At 35.4% G+C, this 25735-nt stretch overlaps 1 protein-coding gene across 4 annotated transcripts in view; it reads left to right on the plus strand.

Moving 5' to 3' along the window:
• HGF (hepatocyte growth factor) overlaps window positions 1-25735 on the plus strand; it is a 76640-nt gene that overhangs the window by 21358 nt on the left and 29547 nt on the right. For all 4 annotated transcript variants that reach the window (XM_032402281.1, XM_032402280.1, XM_032402282.1 and 1 more), the window contains 4 exons: window positions 3877-3997; window positions 5378-5496; window positions 19444-19618; window positions 21965-22092. In XM_032402281.1, the coding sequence (XP_032258172.1) occupies window positions 3877-3997; window positions 5378-5496; window positions 19444-19618; window positions 21965-22092 (543 nt within the window). The remainder of the gene's footprint in view (window positions 1-3876; window positions 3998-5377; window positions 5497-19443; window positions 19619-21964; window positions 22093-25735) is intronic.

A 25735-nucleotide genomic window follows, 5' to 3' on the forward strand; every position in this document is an offset into this window, starting at 1 on the left:
GGATTTTACTGAAGAGGATCTAAAATAAGAAGCACTGTCAATACATTAATAGAGAAAAGCAGAGCTATTTATAAAATGGATAATACAAAATATACAAAATAATGTAGATGTATTTCTTGAAATTTTTATAACCTTATTAAACTCTTGGCTGAATAATCATCTGAAATTTATCTGAAAGTTTGGTTCATAAAAGAAGTATATTTGAGGTCCAGTGATTAATATTATTTTCTTGTAATTTAATCTTTGAAATATATTAAGCATTCCAAAAGAAAATGAATACTTTTATCATATTTAGAAACTTACACAATATGTAAAGAAAATAGTAGCATTGATGTTTAATTCAAATACTGTAAAAAACTGAGTTGTCTAAAGTCCAATTTCTTGCTTTAACATTTGCTTGGGATTTAGAACATAGCAATCACCAGTTATTGGAACAGATGTCTTTTTTAATGAGTGTCAAATATTCAAGTGAATACATTTTATTAAGCCATAATCATTATTTTTTATAACTTACATTTAAAATCCCAAATAATACTGCTATAACTTTATGTGTATAATTTCATATTCCGTGGAGAAGGACTTTTAAAAACAAAGATTTAAATAAAACGATTATTTATAAATGTGGGTTTGTGAAAATATCCATATTTCAAACATACAGTTTTGCTGAAGTAATCACCAGCATGGATTTTTCTGAGAGATATTTTCAAAATAGTTACTTTAGTCTGTAAACTCAGATCACTTGTAATTTTATAATTGAGAAAAACAGAACACAATAATTTTTGAGTTAGTTGGTTAGTATGATGAGAAAGATGCTAAATGAATCCTATTTATATTACTATTCATGTGTAGTTAATATATTTTTCTACTTTCATTTAGGCCAGAGGTATATTTAGGAAAACTACTCTAGTTACGAATAGAAACATTTACATAGTTTGAGTTTATGTGATTTGGGACAGCATTTTGCTTTTGTTTTTTGTTTTGTTCTGTTTTTAAAAGGATGAACTTGCTAGAGCTGTTGGATAATACACTGGCAAATAAAGAGCCAAAAGGACATAGAGCAAGAGGGGCGATCCTCACCCTATGCAGTGTTATATAGATCATATTTTCACCTACTTCCATGAGTAGATGGACTTGATTTCCATCCCTACTGCCTGACTGAGCTTGGAAAACTTAGAGTTTCTTAGAATTCTGGAAGTTTGAAAAGTGACTATGAGTTTAAAATTTGGCTTTCTTGAGGTAATTTTTACTAATAACCTGATGGCTTGATGCAATAGTAAAACAACAAATTTTTCAGCCCACGTAAGGTGGCCAATCTACTTGCTCCCCTTCTCCCCATCCTCCAATAGGTGAGAATACAACAGGGCAACTTACTGTTATAAACAAGAAGGCAGAGGGGGTAATGAAGACAATGTTGAAAAGGCAGGGAGATTGACTTTCTAAAATTATTGCTATGAGTCTATTGTAAAAGTATGACCAATCAGAATGCATAGGAAACAAATTAAAATACATGAGACAAAAAGATAATTAGGAAGAATGGAATGAACCCTGGACTGTGGGTGACAAGGTCTGTGTTCCAGGCACAGGTCTGACATTTTCTGTTTTAGGTAAGTCCCTTAAAACTTGTGTGAGCCTTGTTTTCCTCATTGCAAGGGTCAAATGATTTCTTGTATGTTAAAAGTACTGAGTAATCAAAGAATTTATAACTATAATATACTTATCATCTCAGTTCTATCACAGGACACATTTTATTCCTACCCCAACAACAACTTTCATTGCCTACCAAAATCTTACATTATTCTTGCTGACTTTTATTATTTTTAAAAATCTCCTTAGGTCTGCAACTGCATCCATAACTCTCTCTTCACTTTGCTATAAACATAACACACTAATTTATGTTTCTGTACCATTTTATGTTATTTTGCTCCGTAATAGCTTATCCAAATCCATCCATCCTTCAATACCCAAGTAAAATCATTTCTCTCCTACAAAGCCATTACCACCAGACACTTAGAACTTCTAGAATAGAATGAATTATCCACACACTTGCTACTCAGTGTGAATTTCAAGTACCAGAAGCATCAGTATCCCCTGGGAACTAACGATTGATGCCCCCGTCCTGATCCTCTGAATCAGAACTTGCTCTTTAACAAGATTGCAAAGTGACTTTTATGCACATTAAGGTTTGGAGAAGCAGTGATCTACCACACTCATTCTGTAAAACAGCTGTCTTATAGAATCATCTGTTTAATTTGTGTAGCTATTTTACCTTAAGAAGATTAAAAATCCTGAAGCTTAGGAAAAATGTTTTATAATAATCCCCACAATACTGCTTTGCAGAAAATCATTATATTCACTCTCATTTGAAAGGGATATACTCTTATCAACTTGCATCTGCTAAAGGAGACATAGATATATTTCTGTGTACCATATAAGGTTAGAGATTGTACATGTGGATACTTATTTCTTACGTGTGATCATAGTATTCAATTCTACTTTTTCACTCAGTACAAAGGAACAAAGAATAATAAATGCCTCATTGTTTTCTGTGAAGATATCAAACCTTGAATTCTTTTGAAAAAGGGAACTAAATAAATCTGTACCCCATTGAACTGGAAAGCTGAGATGTGCCCACAGTCCAGGGTTGAGCATTTTAATGTGGAAATGACCTTGGCCAAACAGAGCACCTCTCATTTATAGTTCAGGTGCTTACTGACTGTAGTCTGGGGAAACTCAGAATCTAATGAGAGGAAGCTGAATTGTCCCTTGTCTTGTTCATAGATTAAGCAACATAAAAAGAAGTAGATGGATCAAGCCAAATCATCTTATATTTCAGAAAGTTAATAGTTACTGTCCTATTAGGTTATAAAAATCAAAGGTCCAGAAGTGATTATTCTAACATCATATCCCAAATTATTACAAATACCTATTAGGCTAGATACCAGTGGATAAAGCTAAACATTGATATCTTTACTCTGCTTTGGCTAAAGTTAGATGATCAGTAGTCACAAGATACAAATGATGTGTTTGGGGAAGTTTGCCGGATTCGTAAGAAAGCCAAGCAATGATTTATTCCATAGGATTCCTGCTGTGCTACAAATCAACCTGTCCATTTGAGAAGTCTCATTTTCAGCTAGCTGATGTGATTCAGAGTTTTCGGTGTGACATAAGAGGCCAGCCAGAGGAGAACTATTAATTAACCTCACAGAATCATCAGTAGGATCCTGCATAATTACATGAGCGTATACATTTTAAAGACAGTGAGTACAAGGAGTTCAATAGCAGGTCATCTTCTATCCTAGTCTAGATAAGAATGTAAGTCTGCCCAGTTATTCGACATGGATACTCAGGAACAGAAAGGAGCCATGATTTCTTTTAAAATATCCCTGTTCTTTGAATAGTACCACACTTATGTTTGAAGTTGATCTCTCAAGTTTACCTGGTCCTGATTTTGGCATTAACCCTAGGGGTATCACGTATACTCATTTTGAGTTGTGTATTTCCTGTTTTTGTGTTTGGAGCTTAAGTTGAGAGAAGAGAATTATTCTGCAGTCAGTATAGACACTGAAATCCTATATTTCCAGTTTCTGGGTGCCTTTTGGACAGCTATTGAAAAATTAGAAAGGTAGCAACCTGGCCCTATGGTAAATATGTACGAATAACTACACAAATCCCATGTAAACTATATGAAGAGCACTGTAGGGAGTATTTTATGTCACTCTTTATGGACATTAGACCCCAGTTCAACATTAAAATGGTACATAAATTGTTCTAAAAATCTTTTTGCTAACAGATGATTTACTATTCTTTCAATGGAACAGTGGTGTTCTTGATTTTGCTGTCAGAAGCAATTAACATGCCATACTTTAATTTTATTAGTTGAATGCATGACCTGCAATGGGGAAAGTTATCGAGGTCCCATGGATCATACAGAATCAGGCAAGATTTGTCAGCGCTGGGATCATCAGACACCACACCGGCACAAATTCTTGCCAGAAAGGTAAAATACTACCAAATCATGCTTCCAATGATTCTTTTTACAAACTGGTATTTGCTCCATGACAAACTGCCTTAGAAATTCTCTTTATATCATGTTTTCTGGATAGTCTTGGGGCAAAGGGACTGATGATGAAGTATATGAGAATGCTGGCTACACCTTTGAGTGGTCTCTGCTGAGTAGACGGAGTCCCTGAAATCATAATGGTCCTGAACACAGGAGCATCAGTGGGGTGCAGAAGGGGAGCACTAACAGAAGCTTCCTCTTTCTCTTCCATGGCAGGACAAAGACAGAGGCTCATTAAGTAATGACCACAGTCCAAGCTATGGGAGGAGGCATTATTGCTAAATACAAGCCAATGTCCTTCTAAAGGCACATCTTCAGTGACTTAGGTAAAGTGGGGTCACACGTGTGACACCATGACATAGGTCATGCCCATAGAAAGGGAATGAAAGGTGGAGCAAACAGTTCTCTGGCTGCTTTATCCTAGCGTGTTTTGGAATTGCCAGTCTGGAGAAGTCATGCAACCAAGTCTACTTTTCTCCTCAGGAATAGCTTTTGAGCTTAAATGGTTTAAAAAAAAATATGTCTACTTTGGTTCATTCATTTCATATGAAACATTTGAGTTGAAAAAAATTCCCTTATTTTTATTATAAAGAATAAAAATATAAACAATTATAGCAGAAGCTCTATCCCCACCTTTCTGAAAGGTGCTTTTCTTTCTTTATCTTTTTTGTTTGTTTGTTTTTATCTTAAATTAAATTAAAACTGTGTGTTTGGGGTTTTTTTTAAAAGTATATCTCTTGTCTTTTAAGTGAGTGCAGAAGGAATATGGTAGCAATTAAAATCAACTCACCAATTCAGGACCCTGTTAATTTAAAGGGAGGTGGGTATAGAGAAAGTGGTGTGATGGAGTTTCTCTCTTGCCATGGTGGAGGAGAGGGCATGACCTAGAAGGGCTCTATTTTCAAAATTGAGCTATCATTAGTAACAGAACTATTGAAACCTAACTTTCAGTTTGAACTTTAAGCCTGCCCCCAGAAAAGGACCCCTCTTCTTAATGAGCATTCTACCTGAGGTCATGTTTATGTAATCTGTCCTTAATTGGGCTTTGTGAGAAGAGGACTCAGTTTGGGACCTCAACTGGGGGACAGGTACCAAATGGACCTAACTTATTAGCAAAGGGGATGTATTCTGTACTTACTAGGTATGTAAGCTAACAGATGCAATAGTTGATAATTAGTTCTTGTAAGGCGCAACAGAAAACCTCTTCTTCCCCCATCTAGTAGTAGCCAAGCTAGGTCAAACGTTATTTTGTGAGCTGAGGAGTGGGTGGTGTTTCCAGGCAGATTTACATGACACTTTTCTTCGTGTGGTTTGCAGATATCCCGACAAGGGCTTTGATGATAATTATTGCCGCAATCCTGATGGCAAGCCCAGGCCATGGTGCTATACTCTTGACCCTGACACCCCCTGGGAGTACTGTGCAATTAAAATGTGCGGTAAGTTAAGGTCAAATTTATTGCTTCCTTTTCCTCTCACAGACTGGATCTAAGCAGGCGATTATTAGTGAGACAGGTTAACAGCTATTTTACTTGATGCTTTAATGTGTGTAGGTTTTAATATTTTAAGAACGTGTTATATAAGTCTACCCAAATTTTTGGAATTTTCAGAGGGTCATTGTTTTGAAAGAGATACATATGCAAGTGAACACAAATACACAAAACATTTACACTTACGGTGAAGGCCTAAACATTCTCATGTTATTTAAAAAAAAAAAATCCACTGAGGGAGAAAAGGATCAGGGATTATGTGCAGTATCCTAATGTCATTAAGGCCATAAAAGCTAGCACCTTAGATTTTACCTTCCAATCTGGTATCCTTTCCATACCGTTCCTCCCCAGACATAACACAAGCTGTCAAGCTACTGTGAACCTCTTTTAGTGAATGACAGAGTTGCAATGAAGACTAGTAAGTCCACTGGAAGAATCTCACAGACATCCTTAATCTCTAGTGGCTGATCCCCACCTCTCTGGCTGCCTTGTCCACAGCCTGTGTTCTGTACCAACCCGTCTTTTAGCTGCGCTATGGTTGTTTTCTATGTACTGGCCTTTACTCAACACTCCTGAATTTCTGATAAAAGCTTCTTTCCTCACTTGCTTTGTGGTAGCTCTTTAAATCTCTATACTTGGTCCTCTCCTCCATGGTTAACTTACACATTTTTACTCTTTGAAATAATACTGGATAATTAGATTTGGCCATGCTTTTATTTCTATGAGTACAGGTCTTATTTTTTCAGCTGGATCCTAAAATGTTTTAAGACCAGTAGACTCACATGAATTTAGTAAGGGATTATAAATTGTAATTATAAATTGGCTTGATAATATAAAGATATGCATATATAGAGGGACAAATAATCTACATAAGATCAGGTACCAGCAGCCTAAATGATAAGTGGACAGTTCTGAGGATAGGGATAGGTATTTGCATATTTTCCTAGTACAGCCTGATGGAGATATTCCTTTGAACAAACTTAATTCAATATTATCCACACCGTGATACTGCCAAGGTAAATCTCTCTCCACTTAGACCTGCTAATAAAAGGAAATGTTTTGGACAACTCAAATAAAGCCCATAGAAAGAGGATGTGTCTGGCATATGTGAAATAACTGCAGAATCTGGTAGGTTCTCGATGTGAACACAATGTTCCAAGGAAACTGAATCATCTGTTTGGTCCCTTAAAATAAAAGATGACTCTTGTGACAGTGTTTCTCTGTATAGATTGGGTTAGTTCCATTCACTGACTTTTAAAATCTTGTTAAGCTTTCCATCCTTTTAGACTACTTAGGTACTATAAACCAACATTTTTCCCTTCCATCCTGTGTGTGTGTGTGTGTATGTGTGTGTGTTTTAGGTACTCTTATAAATTGTCTCTGGAATAAGATCCGTATAAACACACACACACACACACGCACACACACACACACGTTCACATGCATACTCATCTGCACATTCACTGTTTCCCTCCTATTCATTTACCGATCAGTGTTTGGTTATTTTAAAAGACGTTGTGAGAGAAAAGAAATAAAATAAATATGATACTTCCTCACTACTAGATAGATTTCTTTTTATTTTCTGTCCAAAGGAGAGTTGGCTAATTATGCAACTAACATGCAGTGATTCAGATGGCTTTGTTAAACAGAGGATGATGTTTATAGGATGTTAATTCTAAGAACAGGGTGGTAGAATTTGTAAGCCAAACCTATATAGTTAAGAACAAAATAATCTTTTAAGCATTGGGAATATTTTAGAAATATTTCATTACAGGAAAGCTTTTAGTTTGTAAAATCATATATGGAGACTACATTTTTATTCAAATGAACTGAAGTTGACATTCTGCAATTCTGGAAAGCATATGAAATAATGTTTTATGAATATGCTTCCAAATATTTTGGCTTACATTTACAGTACCGCGTATGATGCAGCACCAAGACATTTGGTGATGGTTTTAACGGTGTAACAGTTTTCTATCGCTGTATAACGAATTACCAAAAACTTAGTGGCTTAAAACAATACCTATTATGTCATAATTTCTGTGGGTCAGAAGTCCAGGCACGACTCAGGCGGCTTCTCTGCTTAGGACCTCACAAGGCCATGACCCAGGTGCCTGCCAGACCTACTGTATCATTTAAGACTCAGCATCCCATTCCAAGTTCACTGGTTGTTGGCAGAATTCAGTTTCTTGCGGCTGCAGTGCTGAGGTCCTCAGCTCCTAAAGACTGCCTGATACTTCCTATTACATGACTCTCTCAATAGGGAAGTTTATTTCTTCAAGGCCAACAGCATAGCTTTCTGGTAGTTTGAGCTTCTGACTTCTACATCTTCTTTTAAAGAGCTCACCTGATTAGGTCAGGACCACCCATGGTAAATTCCCTTTAATTAACTTCAAGTCAACTTATTAGGGACTTTACTTACACCTGCAAAATGTCTTCACTTTTGCTGTACAACATAGTACAGAAGTCTCGAAATTGGTATCCATGAAGCCCACGGGAACACAAAGACTCTCCTAGGGGTGTGTGGGCGTGGACAGCTTAGAGGTTCAAATTCTAGCTCCTTTACTTCCATATGAATTCTTGCCCCAAATCTTCTGCTTGAAGTGAATGTGTTCCTAAGGAGTTAGTCAAGTTCAAAATCCTTTCTTCCCATTCACAATTTCCATTTCCTACTTCACTTAACAAAGGCAAACTGCCCAGCCTTCCTGAATTTTAATGTGGTGCATTGTCCTGGGGTATAAAAACTTTGGCGACACTAAACCAAGAGACATTTGAAAATACTATATATTCATGCTGCTTATCACTTATGTACTATTAATAGTTACATAACTCTATCCAGAATATATACATATATGTGCATGTGTGTGTATATGTGTGTGTGTGGTGTATATGTCTATTTATCTCTTAGAATTCTGTGGTCACAAGAAATTTAAATAATTTTGACATATAAAAATCTTTCAGAAAAGTATGATGGGGTGAAGAATAAAAGTCTCTCCAACATAAAATACATTAAATTCAAATGACATTCCATAGGTAAAGTGGAATGGAAAAAAAATGATTCAAGGAGAAAAAGAGCTTGATAATGTACAATTATCCAGGAACAGGTAGGTATCAAATCACTCCAGTATTTAGAGTCCATTCATCCATTCAAAAGTGTGATATAAAAATTTTGGTTTCAAGATGTCAGTAGTTAACATATGCTAGAAATCACATCTTTTGCAGCTATTTAAACTTGCCATAAAAAAATGTAGATGTCAACTTAAACACATGTGAGAGGACATAAATACTTTCTGAAAATTCTTTTAGTAACAGGAACAAAAAATAAAAGCAAAACCAAAAACACCACCACCAGCTGATGACCACTGAACCAGAAGAATTACTGTACATTCCCAGTAATTGGCATGGAGAGGGCTGAGAAAGGAGGCAGGTGGGTCTGAGAAGAGCTAATTTGAACAGGCTGCATTAATTCAGTCACGTGAATCAATGCAGCAAGCAGGGAGAATAACAAGGCGAGGAAGGATGTGAACAATATTGAAGAGGTTGGGTGTCCAGTATATAATGACAAATTGGATGTAGCGGGAAATGAGATAGGGAAAGAGGAAAGTCTTAAATATTTTTTAAGTTATTGGATAGATGATGCATATTTGAGAGTGATGTAACTTTGAGGAGAAAGGTAAGAAAGTTTAGTTCTTCTTGTGTCGAGGTGTAGGTGCTTGATGTCTGTGCTCAGAGCACATCTAAGTTCAGTCTTTTCTGAAGCTCATGCAAAATCCTAAGTAAATAGTGACAGCCAAAACCTTTGCAGAGCACCCATTCCAGGGGGCATACAGAAAACACAAAAAAGATTGGCAGTCCCCTTTCCATAGGATTTATTCAATACATATTTACTGTCTAGTTCTTATACCTGAAACACTTTTCTAGATTCTGGGGATATAGAAGTGAACAAAACACTCCAAGGCTTACGATAAAATTGAAATTTCAGATCGTTGGCTCTAACTAGTAAAATAAAAGCTGACATTGCCTTGACATGGGCATATTCACACCTTTCAGAGCCAAAGTTTTGAATACTGTGCTCTGTTCCTTTTATTTATTAAACAGCTGAATGAACCACAGATTTGTTCCTGTTACTTTGCTTCCAACCTTTTAATCCTACATTCAGTGAGCACATCTCTGAAAGTGAATGTGGGCCGCAGTGTTCGGGGACTGGCTTTCTCAGTTATCCTCCACACCATATTCTCAGAAGATGATTTCTACCCAAATGGCAACCACTCACAAAGATTCTGGCTATGTACCTTTTTAAAAATGTATTACAATTTTATTTGACAATTATACCTCAAGAAAGCTGAAAAGTGGTTTCAAAATTTTATGAACAGGTTGCCTCCTCCTGAATGCGTCCGGGACAGTATAATGTGCATATATCCAGTTCTCTTCTAAGAATTACTGAATCAAAAGCACAGGGGTAGAAAAGAGGGAATTGGATGTGTTAAAGTTGCCATAAGGTTTTAGCATACTTAAGCTCTGGAACCACCCCTGATGTGGAATGAAGTAAGCTGGTCATCTGAAGAAGGGGCAAATTTCAAGTCCAGATGCTTCATTAAGAAGCTTTCCTTTTCTGAGTCAGTAGGGTTTCTATCTCAGTCAGTCAGTGCAGGGACTCCCTAGAGGCACAGAGGGAAAAGGCAGATAGCCAAGGGCAGATCCCATCGTCTGGAAGTTAATTACCCTCACCCAGAGAGACCAGGTTCCTACGGTTCTGCAACATCACAGCGCTGTACAAGTCCCTCTGAGCAGGGTCCAGGCGTTCCCATTTCTCCTGAGAGAATTCTGTGCCCCATCCCTGACTGTCATCCTATTTCTGGCTCCTATTCTGTGTTCTTCCTCCTCTACTGGGCTTCTTCCTTAGGCAACAGGAGCATGTAGAAGGCAACCGATCATTTCAGGAGTCAGCACCACTCTGATTCAGTCTCAGGTCAAGTCCTTCATTTCCATGTTGAGGTAGGCTCACTGAGTCCCATAGAGAGAGTCATTTCACCAAGTTATCCTGAGAAAGTCTCAGTGGAGTGAGCAGAACTGGATGGAACTGAACTATAACATCCTGGCCTGAAGGAGCTAGTGGGTGGGGGTGTCTTTATGGATCTTTTCCCTTAAAAATTCCACGACCATCTCTCACATGTGCTCCACAAAGTGACCTTTGCTCTGCACCATCCACATCTAAGTCTATCTGGCTATATAACTTTTCACAGATTTCCAGGTATATGGAATTTTAAGACATTGCAAATATATAACAAGATTGGAAGTCCTGTATAGTACCTGAATGAAGTACTGATTTTCTTTTTTTTTTTTTTTGAAGTACTGATTTTCTTACGATTTTCCTCTATAATCACTTTATATTCTGAATAACAGCTTGTTCCATAGATTAGTTCACTGCTTTTCAGAGAGAAATAATAATATTTGTTGGGAGAAATTATATTTTTCTGAAGTGAAAATAGTTTTCTGGCAATGAAAAAGTTGTCTTTTGTTTGATGTGTCATAGAAATTCTTACTGAAAATCTCCAGTTGGAGATTTCTATCATCTGTCACCCATTTCTGATATTCTTCTTTCATCTTGTAGGATGGTCTAATCTGCTTTTCAACTCTCTTTTGTATGACTGGTACCACCATTACATTTAACATCCCAAAACCTAGAATAATCCTAGACATTCTCTTTCCTTTACTCCTCACATTGGGTTCATTGCTAAGACCTGCCAATTTTATCTTGTATGTACCTTTCAAATCTGCCCATTTCACTCCCTTGCTGTCTCCTTTATCCAAGAGAGTGTTATTTTTGCCTTGAATATTTAAATGGTCTTCTGAAAGGAGTTGAATCCATATTTACTATTTTTTCCCTTCAATCCCTTCTTCACAGTGCAAACAGAATGATATAAAAATCTGAGTATACCATTTCCCATCCCTAGCACACCACACCACACACACATACACACACACACTCCAGGCAAAAACCCTTCAATGATTTCCTTCGACCTCAGAACAAAAGACAAAACAAAACCATCTTTTACTTCCCTACCCATATCTCCAGCCTCCTATACTACCACATTTCCCCCCATGCTGTCCATTCCAGCCAGAATAGCTTACTTCCTGTACTTCATATTTTCCATATTCTCATTTACAGTTCCTTTACCCCTGTCATCTCCTCTGCCTTGAAATTTTTTTTCTCCCTTCCTCACCCAGTTGACAGCCACTCATTATTCAAATTTCAACTCAGTTACTATCTCCTCAGTTATCATTTCTTCATTTGACTTCTCTGACTTGGTCAAATTCCTTATTATATATTTATACCACCATAAACCTCTCCTTCTAAGTACTTCTCAGAGTTGGTCTTTACATTTGTTTTTGAACTTATTTGATTAATAGCTCTATCAAAATTTGTAAGTTCCAACAGAGCGAAGATCATGTTTCTTTTTGTGTCAGCACATTGCCTTGGACATGACAGGGATTCAACAAATATTTGTTGGATGAATGAATGTTATTCCTACACAGTGGTAGTTTTTCATTTGTGTGTGTGTGTGTGTGTGTCTCCTGGAATTTTTTCTATGGTTCTAGATTTTCATATGAGAACTGAGCTTTTCTCAGACACTACCAAACTGGAAGATTTCTTCCTATCATTTCAACTCATCCTGAGGTTTCATGCTTCCCTGAGATACTTTTGTTCATTTGTTGCTTTTTCTTTACCAAAAAAATAGACAAATTTCATCGTGTTTTACCTTATTTTTCTCCTCCTCTTTCTTCTTTTTTCTTTTTAAGTTCTAGATACGTAAGTGTCCAGAACCATTTTATTAATTTTTTAACAGTTAACTGTGGTGTAGTTGATATAACCTGCACATATTTAATGGGTTTAATATTTGATGGGTTTGAACATACGCATATACCCGTGACACCATCTCCACAATCAAGGTAATAAACATATCTATCACTTCCAGAAGTTTCCTCCTGCCTGTCCTCCACTTTTTTTTATGTATGTGTAAGAACACTTAACTTGAGATCTACTCTCGACATTTTTTTTAGTATATGATGTAGTATTGTTAACTATAGGTACTACACTGTATAGATCTCTAGTTCTCTAGAATTTACTCATCTAACAACTGAAACTTTATACCTGTAAAACAACTCTCCATTTCAGAAATGTGACCTAGGCAGATCTTTGATAGCTTTCTACTCAAACTATTGTTATAGACTGAACCATGCAACCCCCCCCCAAATTCATAATTTAAGCCTTAAATCCCCAATGTGACTATATTTGGAGACAGGGCTTTTAGGAGGTAATTAAGGTTAAATGAGGTCATAAATGTGTGATGCTAATTTGCTGGGATGAGTAGCTTTATAAGTAGAGTAAGAGAGAGATCTCTTTCTCTCTCTCTTCCATATGAGGACATGGCAAGAAGGTGACCATCTGCTAGCCAGGAAGACAGCTCTCACTAGAAACCAAATTGGCTGGCACCTTGATCTTGGCCTTCCCAGCCTCCAGAATTGTGCAAAATACATTTTTGTTGTTTAAGCCATCAAGTCTATGGTATTTTGTTATGGTGGTCCAAGCAGACTAATACAGGCATGTTGCCACTGGTAAAAAATAAAAGAATTCTTCCTTCCAGTAACCAATGTACACTGGTGTCATTTTAAGAGAATATGTAACCTTGTGTGTTTATATGTTGGGAAAATAATTATTTTCTTTCTTAAAGAAAGCCTTTATTTCTCTGTATTCTTTCATCCAAGGCTAGAACAGAGATTAATAGACATAACATCTCATTGTATTCTGAGTCAGGAAAAAACAATACCAACAATACCCTTTCTCAAGGGAAAGATCTTATACTTGGAGGTCTTTTTCAAGTCATCTTCTAAGGAATAAGAGTATAGAACTGAAGACCTTTCATGAAAGTCTTGTCTCTTGAGCATTTTATACCAGAAAAGGCTTGGATAAAGTCCAAGGAAAAGTTTCAGATAGGAATTCTAGGTTCACATGGAAAGCAAACGTGCAAGCAATTTGAGGTTTGTACTTTGGAGGTCTTTATACCTCTTTCCCATGTCAATTTTAAAACAAGAAGCTCTTTAAATTTTCATTGAGCCTGATCTTGCCATTTGTGGCCCAAAGAGTACAAGTCCGTTGACGGAAGAATAGCTTTACACACTGTTCTCAATCTCCAGGGACCATGATAAAGTAAACCCTATGTTTCAGTTGTTCTTCAGTAGCTGAAGTGGGAATAGATTGGGTTGGGCTGAAGTGGTCCAAGGAATAATCAGGTATTTGTCCAATGGCCTATGGAACAACTTGTTCCTAGCTATAGGCAAAAGAACAGCAACAGTTTACCACCACTGGGAAATTTAGATTTTGGGGGGGAGAAAGGGAACTGTAAATGTAAGGATTTACTTATTATTCATATAAAGGTTATGGAGCTCTGGGCATGGCTCTCTGTAATATATATGTGCACTAAGATTCTCCAGTTGCCTTTCACAGACCTCCATCAGTGCCGTGTGGTGTCTCAGCAAAAATTTGGCTAGCCTTTCATAGAGAAATTGGATCAGATTTATTATTAGACATCTTGTTCTAGTGGTTTTTCTGTTGGGTGGCAAGATGTTCATCTCAAGGATTATATAACAGTTAATGTTTATTCTCTCAAAAAATCTATTCAAACTTTGAAGTTCCCGACCAGATAGGATAGCCAACATCATAACACATCCATACCGGCAAAGTGAAATGAATGTTCCAAAAGGCACCCACCATATTTGATTATGTTGTAAAAGGACAGTGTAAAATGTCAGTAGCACATGCTCTTTGTAAAGCATTTCCAAATAGAAAATTTTGTGTCAATCATCAAAGAAAAGCATGTATTCACTCATAGGCCACTAAGGATCATAGAACTATATTTGCATTTGCTCTAAAGGGTAGCCGCTACTGACAGCCTTGAACAAATGTTTTATTTGTGAGGAACTCTTTTATTTGTGAGTTTCTAATATTTTCAGTGTGCTTGGTAGACATACTTGCAAAAATGTTTGTGTATATGAAGATATACACATGTTGCTTTGGCTAAACTTGATCAACATCAGCTGATATTTAGGGATGTTTCTGCGCTTCTTTAACACTTTGTTTGGCCACTGGACACTTCAGAATCTTCCCTTATTCAGGTCCCATGTTAAAGTTTTAAATCCAAAGGGATAGTTTTCCCCAAATTTAATAGCTTTTCCCAAATCGATTGGCATGAAACATTTATTTTTGCACCAAGTTTTGCTATTTATATAGTAGGACAGATAAAGGAGTCTATTTTATTGCAATTCAAGAATAATTAATCTTGTTTGAGTAAGAACTATGTACATAGGCAACAAAAATGAAACATTTGCATCACCGGTAAATGGTCTATGAAAAATCATTCACATGGTCCTCCTCAGATAATATGTGTCCAAATAATATGCATGAAGTTTCATTTTACTCTATAATTGCCACCAGAAATCACGTAGTTTTTGTTTATGAGGTCACTTGTAGGAGCTGAGTGTCAAATGGGATAAATACAGACACACTAACTTCAGAGGGCACTTTTTAGTTAATGAAAAATATTATCTCAATACTGCCAGTTCATAGTTAAAATCATAAGGAATATTTCCACTGAATTAAAACATAAGAATAAATAAAGCCATCAAGTTGTTTGAGGTTATATATTTCAAAGTTATGGATGCTTATAAAAATAAAAGTTAAAAAAAGAATATTATTAATTAGATTTTTTTTTTTTTATATTTTGTTGAGGCCTGTCTTGGGCTGCTATAACAGAACACCATAGACTGGGTGGCTTCTAAACAACAGGCATTTATTTCTGACAGTTCTGGGGGCTGGGAAGTCAAAGATGAAGGTGCCAGAAGATTCCTCACATGGTGGAAGGGGTGAAGGAGCTCTGTGGTGTCTTTTTTATACAGGCACTGATCCCATTCATGAACGATTTGCCTTTATAATCTAATCACCCACCAAAAGCCCTACATCCTAATACCATCACTGTAATCCAATTACTCTTGTCTAATAAGAGGATTTCAACATATGAATTTGGGGGAGACACAAGCATTTGGTCTATAGCAACATCTAATGAAAAGTTGTATTTATTCTGTACTATGCTCTATTTTTATTAATGTGCACTAGTTCTTTGTATTGTGTAATTTTTGTAATTTCAAAAGGTTTGAGTTTCCACCAAAAGATTAGAATCTGTTAAATAATCCAAATTATTTAAAACAAATCCAAACTTGGGTTTTTTATTTACTCATTTTAACTTACGCTGTCTTTAAGTGAATATTTAGTGATTCCTTAAATTTATATCAAAGATTTTTAATTATACTGATGAAAGTTAAGAAAAAAACTGTTCAGCAAAATTGTTCAAATGAGAATTTTATGATTGCAGTGAAAAAATCTTTAATTAAAACTTGTTGGGGACCTCTGCAGTTGAGGTGCAAAGTTAGTACCAACAATTAGGTCTCTGAACTTGACACTGGAATTTTAGTGGATGAATCAACAGTGAAATATTTTCCTCAATATTTTTATTCAAGTTTTTTCTTTTTTTTTTACTTAGGGTTTTATAATATAGGTATTTCTTTTCACAGATACTCCTAAAATTTGAAAACTTTTCCCTCAAATTAGGAAAATGTTCATTTTCTACTAGCCTTAAAATTTTATGATTCCTCTTAAAATTTTCTGATGAACATGTGGTTACTCACTGAATTTTGTAGGTATTGATTTCTTCATGAATTATGATAATATTTGTTTATCTCTCCTTTGATTAAAAAAAGTGAAATTAAATTGTTTTGAGTTTAAGGCTCTGTGTTTCAAATTTTAATTGTCATGGGTTATTTCTACAAAATGTCGCTTTAATAAAGGTATTTATGAAAAAAATTACTTTGAAAATCCAATTACTCTTGTCTAATAACACATTCTAGAAATGATATCTGATTTTTAATCTTATATTGACATTGTAGTGTCCAAGGAGCAGAGGATGTTAATCTCTCATGGGCTCAGCCTCTAGCTATGTTCTCAGTAAGATATGATGGACCCCTATCTAGCCCTTATTGATCTTGAAACTCACCAAGACTGGGTTTTTAGATTACATGTTCACAATGTCACAGTTAACTCAAATCAGCAGAAATACAGTAGCTTGGTGGCATTTGTTTTGATAAAATATTGTTCCTGAGGACCTATAAAATCCATCTTACTTTCTATTTCATTTAAGAACTTTATTTTATTTTTTCTAAAGATTTTATTTATTTATTTATTTGAGAGAGAGCACGAGCAGGGGGAGGGGTAAAGGGAGAGGGAAAAGCTGTGGAACTCGATCCCAGGACCCTGGGATCATGACCGAAGGTAGACGCTTAACTAGTTGAGCCACCCAGGCGCCCCTCATCTAAGAACTTTAATATTAAGATCATAAAGGACTTGATTAACTAGCACTAACTTTTTCTATACAAGTCATTTCTTCAGGCCAATAAATTTTGTTCTTCCTGAATTGATATATGTTACCAATATCAGTATATATTAACTCTCAGAAATCAACTCTCAATGACCACTTTGTGGATCAACCTCTGGACATTTTGCTTATCTCCATTTGAAGCTCCTTTTAATTTAAGGTATTTCTGAGCCAAATTTTCATTCCCTGCAGTAGATACATAAGAAATAAAAACATATTTTAAATGGAACTGAAGAAAATTTACTGTAAGGACAATTTATGGAAATCTGTTTATACAACATATTCCAGGGGTTGACATGGTCATTAATTAATCTTCCTTCTTTTTCACTGAGTTTCATAGAATAACTCCAAACTTAGGTTCCCCTTAGTTTGCATGGAACTCAATGAAATAAAACATTACGCCCCATAAAGGGTAATTATTTGTAAGAAATTTATTTATGTATTTATTATTTGTTATTCATTCATTCATTCATTTTAAAGATTTATCTATTTTAGAGAGATCCAGAGCGTGTGTGAGCGGAGGGAGGGGAAGAGGGAGAGAGAGAATCTCAAGCAGACTCCCCACTGCACATGGAGTCCCACTTGGGGCTCAATCCCACGACCCTAAGATCATGACCTGAACCAAAATCAAGAGCTGAATGCTTAACCGACTGAGCCAGCCAGGCGCTCCAGAAAGAAATAAATTTAAATAAAATTGAGGAGCCATTTAAAAAGAACTTACACTATTAAATATGGAACACTTTTATAGACATCCCCAGCCTCTGAAGGCATGTCTAGTTCTGACTTCTTTTGAGAAATGATACATATAATTCCAGAATGGATGAATCAAAGGCATTTATTCAAATCCTAAACTGTCTTAGAGTGTGTCAGCTTGAGTTTTATCCAGGGACATCTTTAATGACCATTTAGATTGTAAAGGTAACTGGGGAGTTTACATTGACTTTACTCTATTGAACCATAAATATTTTCATGTATGTTTTGAGAAGGTGTTATGAATTTTAGTTGCTGTAGAAAGTTTTCAGTTACATTTTGTTTAAATAAACATTAAAGACAAAAGTCAAAGTTGTAGTAAAATTTTAAGTTTGTACTTTTTTTACTTTGTTATGGAGATTTTTATGATCTGCATGAAATGTGGTAAGAATTGTATTTGGACTAGGAAAAAAACAGGAAATAAATCTGCCTAGTAGCAACTGATTTCTTTTAATACTAACAAATTGATTAAAAAAAATAACATACCAGCTTAGAATATATTTATCATACTGGAGGAAAACCATGGTTAATACGATTACCAACTTTTATATGTATTTAAACAAACTAATTAGGATTAATTGTATAGTCATTTCAGAAATACTGTCTAGGGATGCCTCGGTGGCTCAGTCAGTTAAGCATCTGCCTTCAGCTCAGGTCATGATCCCAGGGTCCTGGAATCGAGTCCCACATCAGGCTCCCTGCTCAGGGGGAGCCTGCTCTTCCCTCTGCCCCTCCCCCTGCACACTCTCTCTCTCAAATAAATAAATAATAAATCTTAAAAAGGAAAAAGAAATACTGTCTATTCAGCATATATTAGTTATAGGGACACATGGAAGTAAAATGCCTTTAAAGAATTATTCAAAATATACTATTTTAGTGTTTGAATGAAAAGAAAACTGGAATGGAGATAATAATAATGATAAATTTATTTTAAAAAATAACTGTTCTCTAGACCAACTTTTCCTTTTCTTATTTTTTTATGGCCAAACTTATAGCATAGTGCTTTTTATTTTTTATTTATTTTTTTTTAAAAGATTTTATCTATTTATTTGAGAGAGAGAGAGAGATAGGGAGAGAGAGAGAACACGAACAGGGGGAGAGGCAGAGGGAGAAGGAGATTTCTCGCTGAGCAGGGGACATGACATGGGGCTCCATCCCAGGACTCTGGGATGGTGACCTGAGCCAAAGGAAGATGTTTAAGTGACTGAGCAACCCAGGTGCCCCAACATAGTGCTTTTTATTCTCCCTATGTGGTCACTATATTACTTATAGATGTTTTTCAATTTCTAAAGTAAGAAAACTGATTAAAAAACATATTTAAAATTAATAAATAGAAAGATTTTACAACTAATATTAATGAATGGACAGATCCAAGAAATTTAAGTGCTATTATATGATGCTCTTTCAAACTAGTCTAGATAAAACCAAGCTAGAATATTCTATTTCATGATCAGAGAAATCCTACAGTTGAGTCCACCATGGTAACTCATTCTTTTAGATTGAGTGAGATAGCAATAATTATAACTTGAATTTTTATTCTACTCAATTTTTATAAAAACCTATGTGACAGAAAACCCTAGTAATACATATGCAAATTAAAACTAAGGGGTAGATGACAGATTAAAAGATTTTACTTAAATTTAATATTTCTTTTTACCAATAGCTCACAGTACTATGAATGACACAGATGTCCCTATGGAAACAACTGAATGCATTCAAGGTCAAGGAGAAGGTTACCGGGGCACCATCAATACTATTTGGAATGGAATTCCATGTCAGCGTTGGGATTCCCAGTATCCTCACCAGCATGACATAACTCCTGAAAATTTCAAGTGCAAGTGAGTATATTAGGCACATACAAATTTCAGTAGACTCTGCAGGAAATGAGGTGGAATGGTTACTCTACTAATTTCTGTGTTAGAAATTCTTAAACTTTAGTGTGCCTAGGGACAATCAGGAGTTAAAAGACAGATTCATCCACCCAGATATTTTGCTTCCTTAGGTCTGAGATCTGGACCTCAAATATGGATTTTAATGAATACTCTAGGTATTTTTGAATCAGATGGTTGATGTACCATATTTTGGGAAACACATCCCTAGGTTTCTGATCACAGCTTGCAGGTGCATTTAATAAATCATTAGCGGTAATGATAACCAGGCAAGTTTCAAATTAGTGCCTTCTTAAAACTTCACATTAATTTTAAGGGAGATTACATATTTTTTTTTCTTTCACAAGAAGAGGCATACCTTGATTTCAATCAACAATGTAAACTGATGCGTTTTTGACCTTGAAGCAATATTATTTTTAAAATTTTAAATATGTTTTCTGCTGTCTAGATTTCCTTTCAAGAGTGGGAAAGTAAAACAATTGTTTAGATGAATCAAGCCAAAGAAACTGCCCTTGAATATCAATTATATTGGTGTTATGTACCTTCTCCAAGGCTGTTTTTTTTCACCACTTGACTTCTGCTACACAGAACAGCCCCAATGCCATGTGTTTTTAAATTGTCCTCCTTGTTATGAGGAACATAAAATGATTGCTTTTGAAATTTATAACACACGTGCCATTCATAGTGGCTTTGCTGAAATAGCGCCTATAAATAACATATATTGGCTTTATGTAATTGGCTTTTAATAAGAGAGCTTAACATTTCAAGATGGAGAATTATGAGCACTAGTCGGTCCATCCACTGGAGACAGGAGATATTTTATGGGTGTTTTTTTGTTTTGTTTGTTTTAGTTAATTCAATGTATTTGTTTAGATAGTAAATATTCATATTATTATTTTTTTTCATTATTTTATAATAAAATTTTACTTGTCATTGTGGGTTTGCTTCCCTCATTTTCTTCATAGCAGTTGTCTCTGTTCCTGACCCATGTGTTTCACACCTCAGAAATAAATACCGAAGTAGAGAAAGCAAAGAAAATGAGGAAAGATTAGTTGAGACAAAGAGAGGAGACAGTGTCAGTGCCATTCACATGTTTTGTTAATTTCTAATGACTGGTAATAATACTCATGTAAGAAATTGTGTATGTACACATATTCAGAAGAATTTAACTAAGCAATTATTCATCTAAAATAGCAAAGTTGTGTAAACTTGATGTAAAACTCAATGCACATATTTTATACCAACATAAATTTTTAAAATATAAGTGCGGAGGGATGGGGTGGCTGGGTGATAGACACTGGGGACGGTGTGTGCTATGGTGAGCACTGTGAATTGTGTAAGACTGTTGAATCACAGACCTGTACCTCTGAAACAAATAATACATTATATGTTAAAAGAAAAAAGAAGATCGTAGGAAGGGAGAAATGAGGGGGGGAACCATGAGAGACTATGGACTCTGAGAAACAAACTGAGGGTTCTAGAGGGGAGGGGGGTGGCGGGATGGGTTAGCCTGGTGATGGGTATTAAAGAGGGCACGTACAGAATGGAGCACTGGGTGTTATACGCAAACAATGAATCATGGAACATTACATCAAAAACTAATGATGTAATGTATGGTGATTAACATAACAATAAAAAACTAAAAAAAAACTTTAAAAAAGGCCTTAATTTTACAGAAATATTTATAAGATTTCAAATAACTTTTGTAAATCAATAAAGAAGTACTTTGTAAGGGAAAGAAATCTATGCAGCAAATTAAGTAAAAAAAAGTACAGAATTCAAGGAAGAAATAGCTATTGTGTTTTTTTTTTTGTATCAAATGTTTGGATAGGTAGAACTTCCATTTTAAATGAGAGTAGTTAACAGTTATTCATAATAGCCTTTCTTCAGCAGAGAGATACATGTTGTTTCTACATTATATATGGGCCATGAAAACATAATAAATAATAGGCCAGTTTTTTTTTTAATTGTAATAGTTGAGAGTCCAAGTGTTGAGAATGAGTGAGAAAAATGAAGTGGTACTATTTTTTCCCTTTCATGAAGCAGTAGTGTTTCTGTGGAACTCTGGGCCTGTGGAATGAAAAGAATACAGACATCTGACAGCCTTTATTTCAGTAATATGGGCAATGTCGGTTGTGTATACTGAATTCTAAATTGTTATAACTATCCTAAATCTAAAACTTAGAACTCTATTTATAAACATGCATGCATTCTGGGATTCTAGAAATGTAACAGCGCTAACTTACCATTTGTAAGAACTCAGGCAATTTACATTAACATGCTTATTCTCAATAGGGACCTAAGAGAAAATTATTGCCGAAATCCAGATGGAGCTGAGTCACCCTGGTGTTTTACCACTGATCCAAACATCCGAGTTGGCTACTGCTCCCAAATTCCAAAATGTGATGTGTCAAGTGGACAAGGTAATGGCTGACATTTTGCAGGGTGGACATGATTAAATTCAGGGGAAATGCCTCAAGAGGGACCTACTTCTTGTTGCACTGGTTTGCTGGTTCCCAAACAAAATCACCAAGTCTGAAGTTGCAATTCTTTTATACATTCATTGGCTCAACACTCACTTATTTATTTGAGCGTATACTAGTGCCAGGCACTGTTTTAGACACTGGGGATATACTAGTAAACAAAACAAAATTCTCTGACTCCGTGGAACTCCAGAAACTCCAGCAAACAGAAAACAGGAACAAAACAAGCAAAATGGAAGTGGGAATAAGTTAGTTTGTGGTAAGTGCCAGAGAGAAAATGTCCCAGGGTTAGAGGGGAGGGTGTTGCTATTTCATATTTGAATGGTATGGGAAGATCTGACATACCAAGGGAACACTTAAGGAGGACCTGGAAGAAGCAGCATGTGCCATGTGCATATATTTGTAAATAGCATTCGAGGTAGAGGAAACTGCAAGTGCAAATGGCATGAGAAGGGACAGTGTTTGAAAGGTAAAGGAAAGAGACAGCAAGCACACCACTGTGGCCAGTACAGAGCAAGGGGGAGAGTCACAGGGGATGTGGTTAGAGAAGAGTTGGACTAAAATCGCATATGCCTTTTAGGAATTGGAAGGATTTACACTTTTATTCTGAAAGAGAAGGGATTCTGTTGTAGGGTTCCGAAAAGATAAATTAGATGATCTGTCTGGTTTAAGTTTTAACAGGATGACTCTGGGTGCATTATGGAAAACAGCCAGAACTTATGACAACTTCTGACAACTTCTCCCAAACAGGAGAATTTGTTATGCGGCTGTTTTAGTAACTCAGGAAAGAGAGGAGAGTGATGTGGACCTGGGGGGTCAGCAGTGGAGATGATGTGTAGCTGTGGGGTTTGGGTTAAATCACCATTATACTGGGAAACATATATGCCATGGAAGATCACTGTTTCAGGGAGAGCAGCAGAGAAAAGTCAGACTGAAATAGGTTAAAAAATAAATCATTTGTCAAAGATTAATGAAGATGTTGGGATCTGAGCATTTATTAGTATATAATGAATTGAAGGTTATGATTTTTAAATAATCATATTCTTTCTCATAAATTTAATTTTGATGGTCATGGTCAGTTCTAAATCATCCTAAAAAGCCCAAGCCAAATTTAAAGCTCCATTTCATAGATTTATTGTTCTATACATACTTCTTCCATCCTTTAACTTTTTCTGCAGTGCCATTTTTCATGAGCAACTGTTAAAAGTTGTAGAGGGAAGAGGGGTTCAGTCCCTTTTCAGTCAATTTCACTGTTCTTTGGCAGATTTTAAAGGTCAGTTGGAAATAAAGTTGAAACCGATGTTTAAAGGAGGTTTAGTACCAGCTGGATCTTCTTTGTCCCTGTATTGTTCATTTAAACACGCACTGATAATTTGAGATACAGGGAAATGAGAACAATTGTTTAATAAGCTTCTTATGTATATTAAGATGCTTTTATGTACATATATATCACTTACCAAAGAATCAGGTAACAGAGTATGAGAATTTTGGATTGTACAAGTTAAGCTGATGATATTGTTTATCTAATAAATCTAGAAATTAATAGATGAGGAAATTAGTTTTATGAAATTTAGATAACTTGCCTAAATTCTCAAATTAGCACAGTTGGGATTGAATATAACCTTCCTTAGAATGACCTTTCCATTACTTTTAACAATATGTTATATTATTTTCAACAATATATTATACCTGATACATGCAACACATGCAACAATGTGCTAGGTTCTGTGGGGCAAGTTAAAAATGAAGAAATCCACTTAAAGAGACACTGTTAGCTAATCCAACATAAAACTGTGAAGTTTTAATGGTTATGCCATTGTGTGATACTGCTAAGCTAATGGTATGCATTGCTAAATATGTGATATGCATGTATGCATGCACATACATACACACGAAACGATGTTGCTCTTATCCTTCTCCATATAACATATAAACACAAATAGACTGATGAATTAGAAACATTCTTCCTAAATCTTGCAACATCTGAATTAGCATATATGTGAATGCTCTTCCAATTGAATATTAAACAACTCTATTAAAAAATGAAAAGTGAGATTACAGACTTTCTTTAAAAATGTTTTTAAAACAACTTGTTAAATTATATAATATATATTTAAAGCAGTAAACGGGATGCAATTCATAGCTTTAAATGGTTATATCAAGGGGCGCCTGGGTGGCTCCGTTGGTTAAGCGTCTGCCTTCGGCTCAGGTCATGATCCCAGGGTCCTGGGATCGAGCCCCACATCGGGCTCCCTGCTCAGTGGAGAGTCTGCTTCTCTCTCCCTCTGCCTGCCTCTCTGCCTACTTGTGCTCTCTCTCTATCTCTCTGTCAAATAAATAAATAAAATCTTAAAAAAAATAAATGGTTATATCAATATCATAAATAATGAAGAAAGTGAATGAAATTTCAAACTTAGAGTTGGGGAAAAAAAGTAAGCCTAAAGCAGTATAAAAAGGAAAACCACCAAGATAAAGCCGGTATTAGTAATATCTAGAACTAATAACAGTAGAATTAATGAATAAAGCAAAGTGATGGTTCTTTGAAAAAATTAACAAAATAGATAATCACCAGCTAGTTGACTCAAGAAAAGAAGAAAGGATGAAAATATAAAATGGTAATTATCAGGGGGAAATAACCATTGAAACAGGAAAATTAGAAGACATAAAAGACTGTTTTATATAACCTCATGTAAGAAACTTTGAAAATAAAAATGAAATGGATAATTTACTAGGAAAATTAAAATTATCTGAATTGAGTTGGCCCTGATCAATTCAATTAGTCAAAGAATTAGACCTATTCTTATAGAAGAAATATGGGAATTTATTAATGAAAACTGTTCCATCAACAATATACCATGCCTAGATGTGCTCACAGACCACTTAATCTCAATGTGCCTAGATGTGCTCACAGACCACTTAATCTCAATGCTGCATATATCGCTATGTAGCTCAACAAATACAGTAAAACTTCCATCAGTAGTGATGACATTATAATATTAATACCTAAACATGATGAAGATAACACAGGAAAAAAACAGTAAACTTATCTCATTTGTGAATATAAAAATTTTAAATGAAAGGAGTGAAAAATCCGATAAAGCAACTTAAAAAATAATACATAATGATTGAATGGAGTTTAGTCTGAGAACAAAAATGATTCAGTTTTAGAAACCCATTAAAATAATTCCTCTTAGAAAAACAATCATATAATAAATGTCAACTAATTTTGAAATTCCTGTTACAAAATTCACTCCTTTCTCATAAAAGTACCCAAATAAGAATTTCTGGAATACACACACTATACACACATATCCATATATCTATATCTATATCTATATCTATATCTATCTATATATAAACAGAGAGAGAGACTACCTTAAAATATATATTCACATTTTAACATATACACATATAGACACATAGACATGCCCACATACACAAAAGCATTTATCCATTATACCTGATGGGGAAACATTACAGACATTCTTAGGAAGTTAAAAAAGAAAACAAGAAAATATACTATCTTTACTCTTTAACATTGTAAAATATAGGTTAACATAGGTTAACATATTCCTCTTTAACA

Source organism: Phoca vitulina, unplaced genomic scaffold, assembly GCF_004348235.1.
Source record: "Phoca vitulina isolate PV1807 unplaced genomic scaffold, GSC_HSeal_1.0 scaffold4, whole genome shotgun sequence".
Taxonomy (NCBI): domain Eukaryota; kingdom Metazoa; phylum Chordata; class Mammalia; order Carnivora; family Phocidae; genus Phoca; species Phoca vitulina.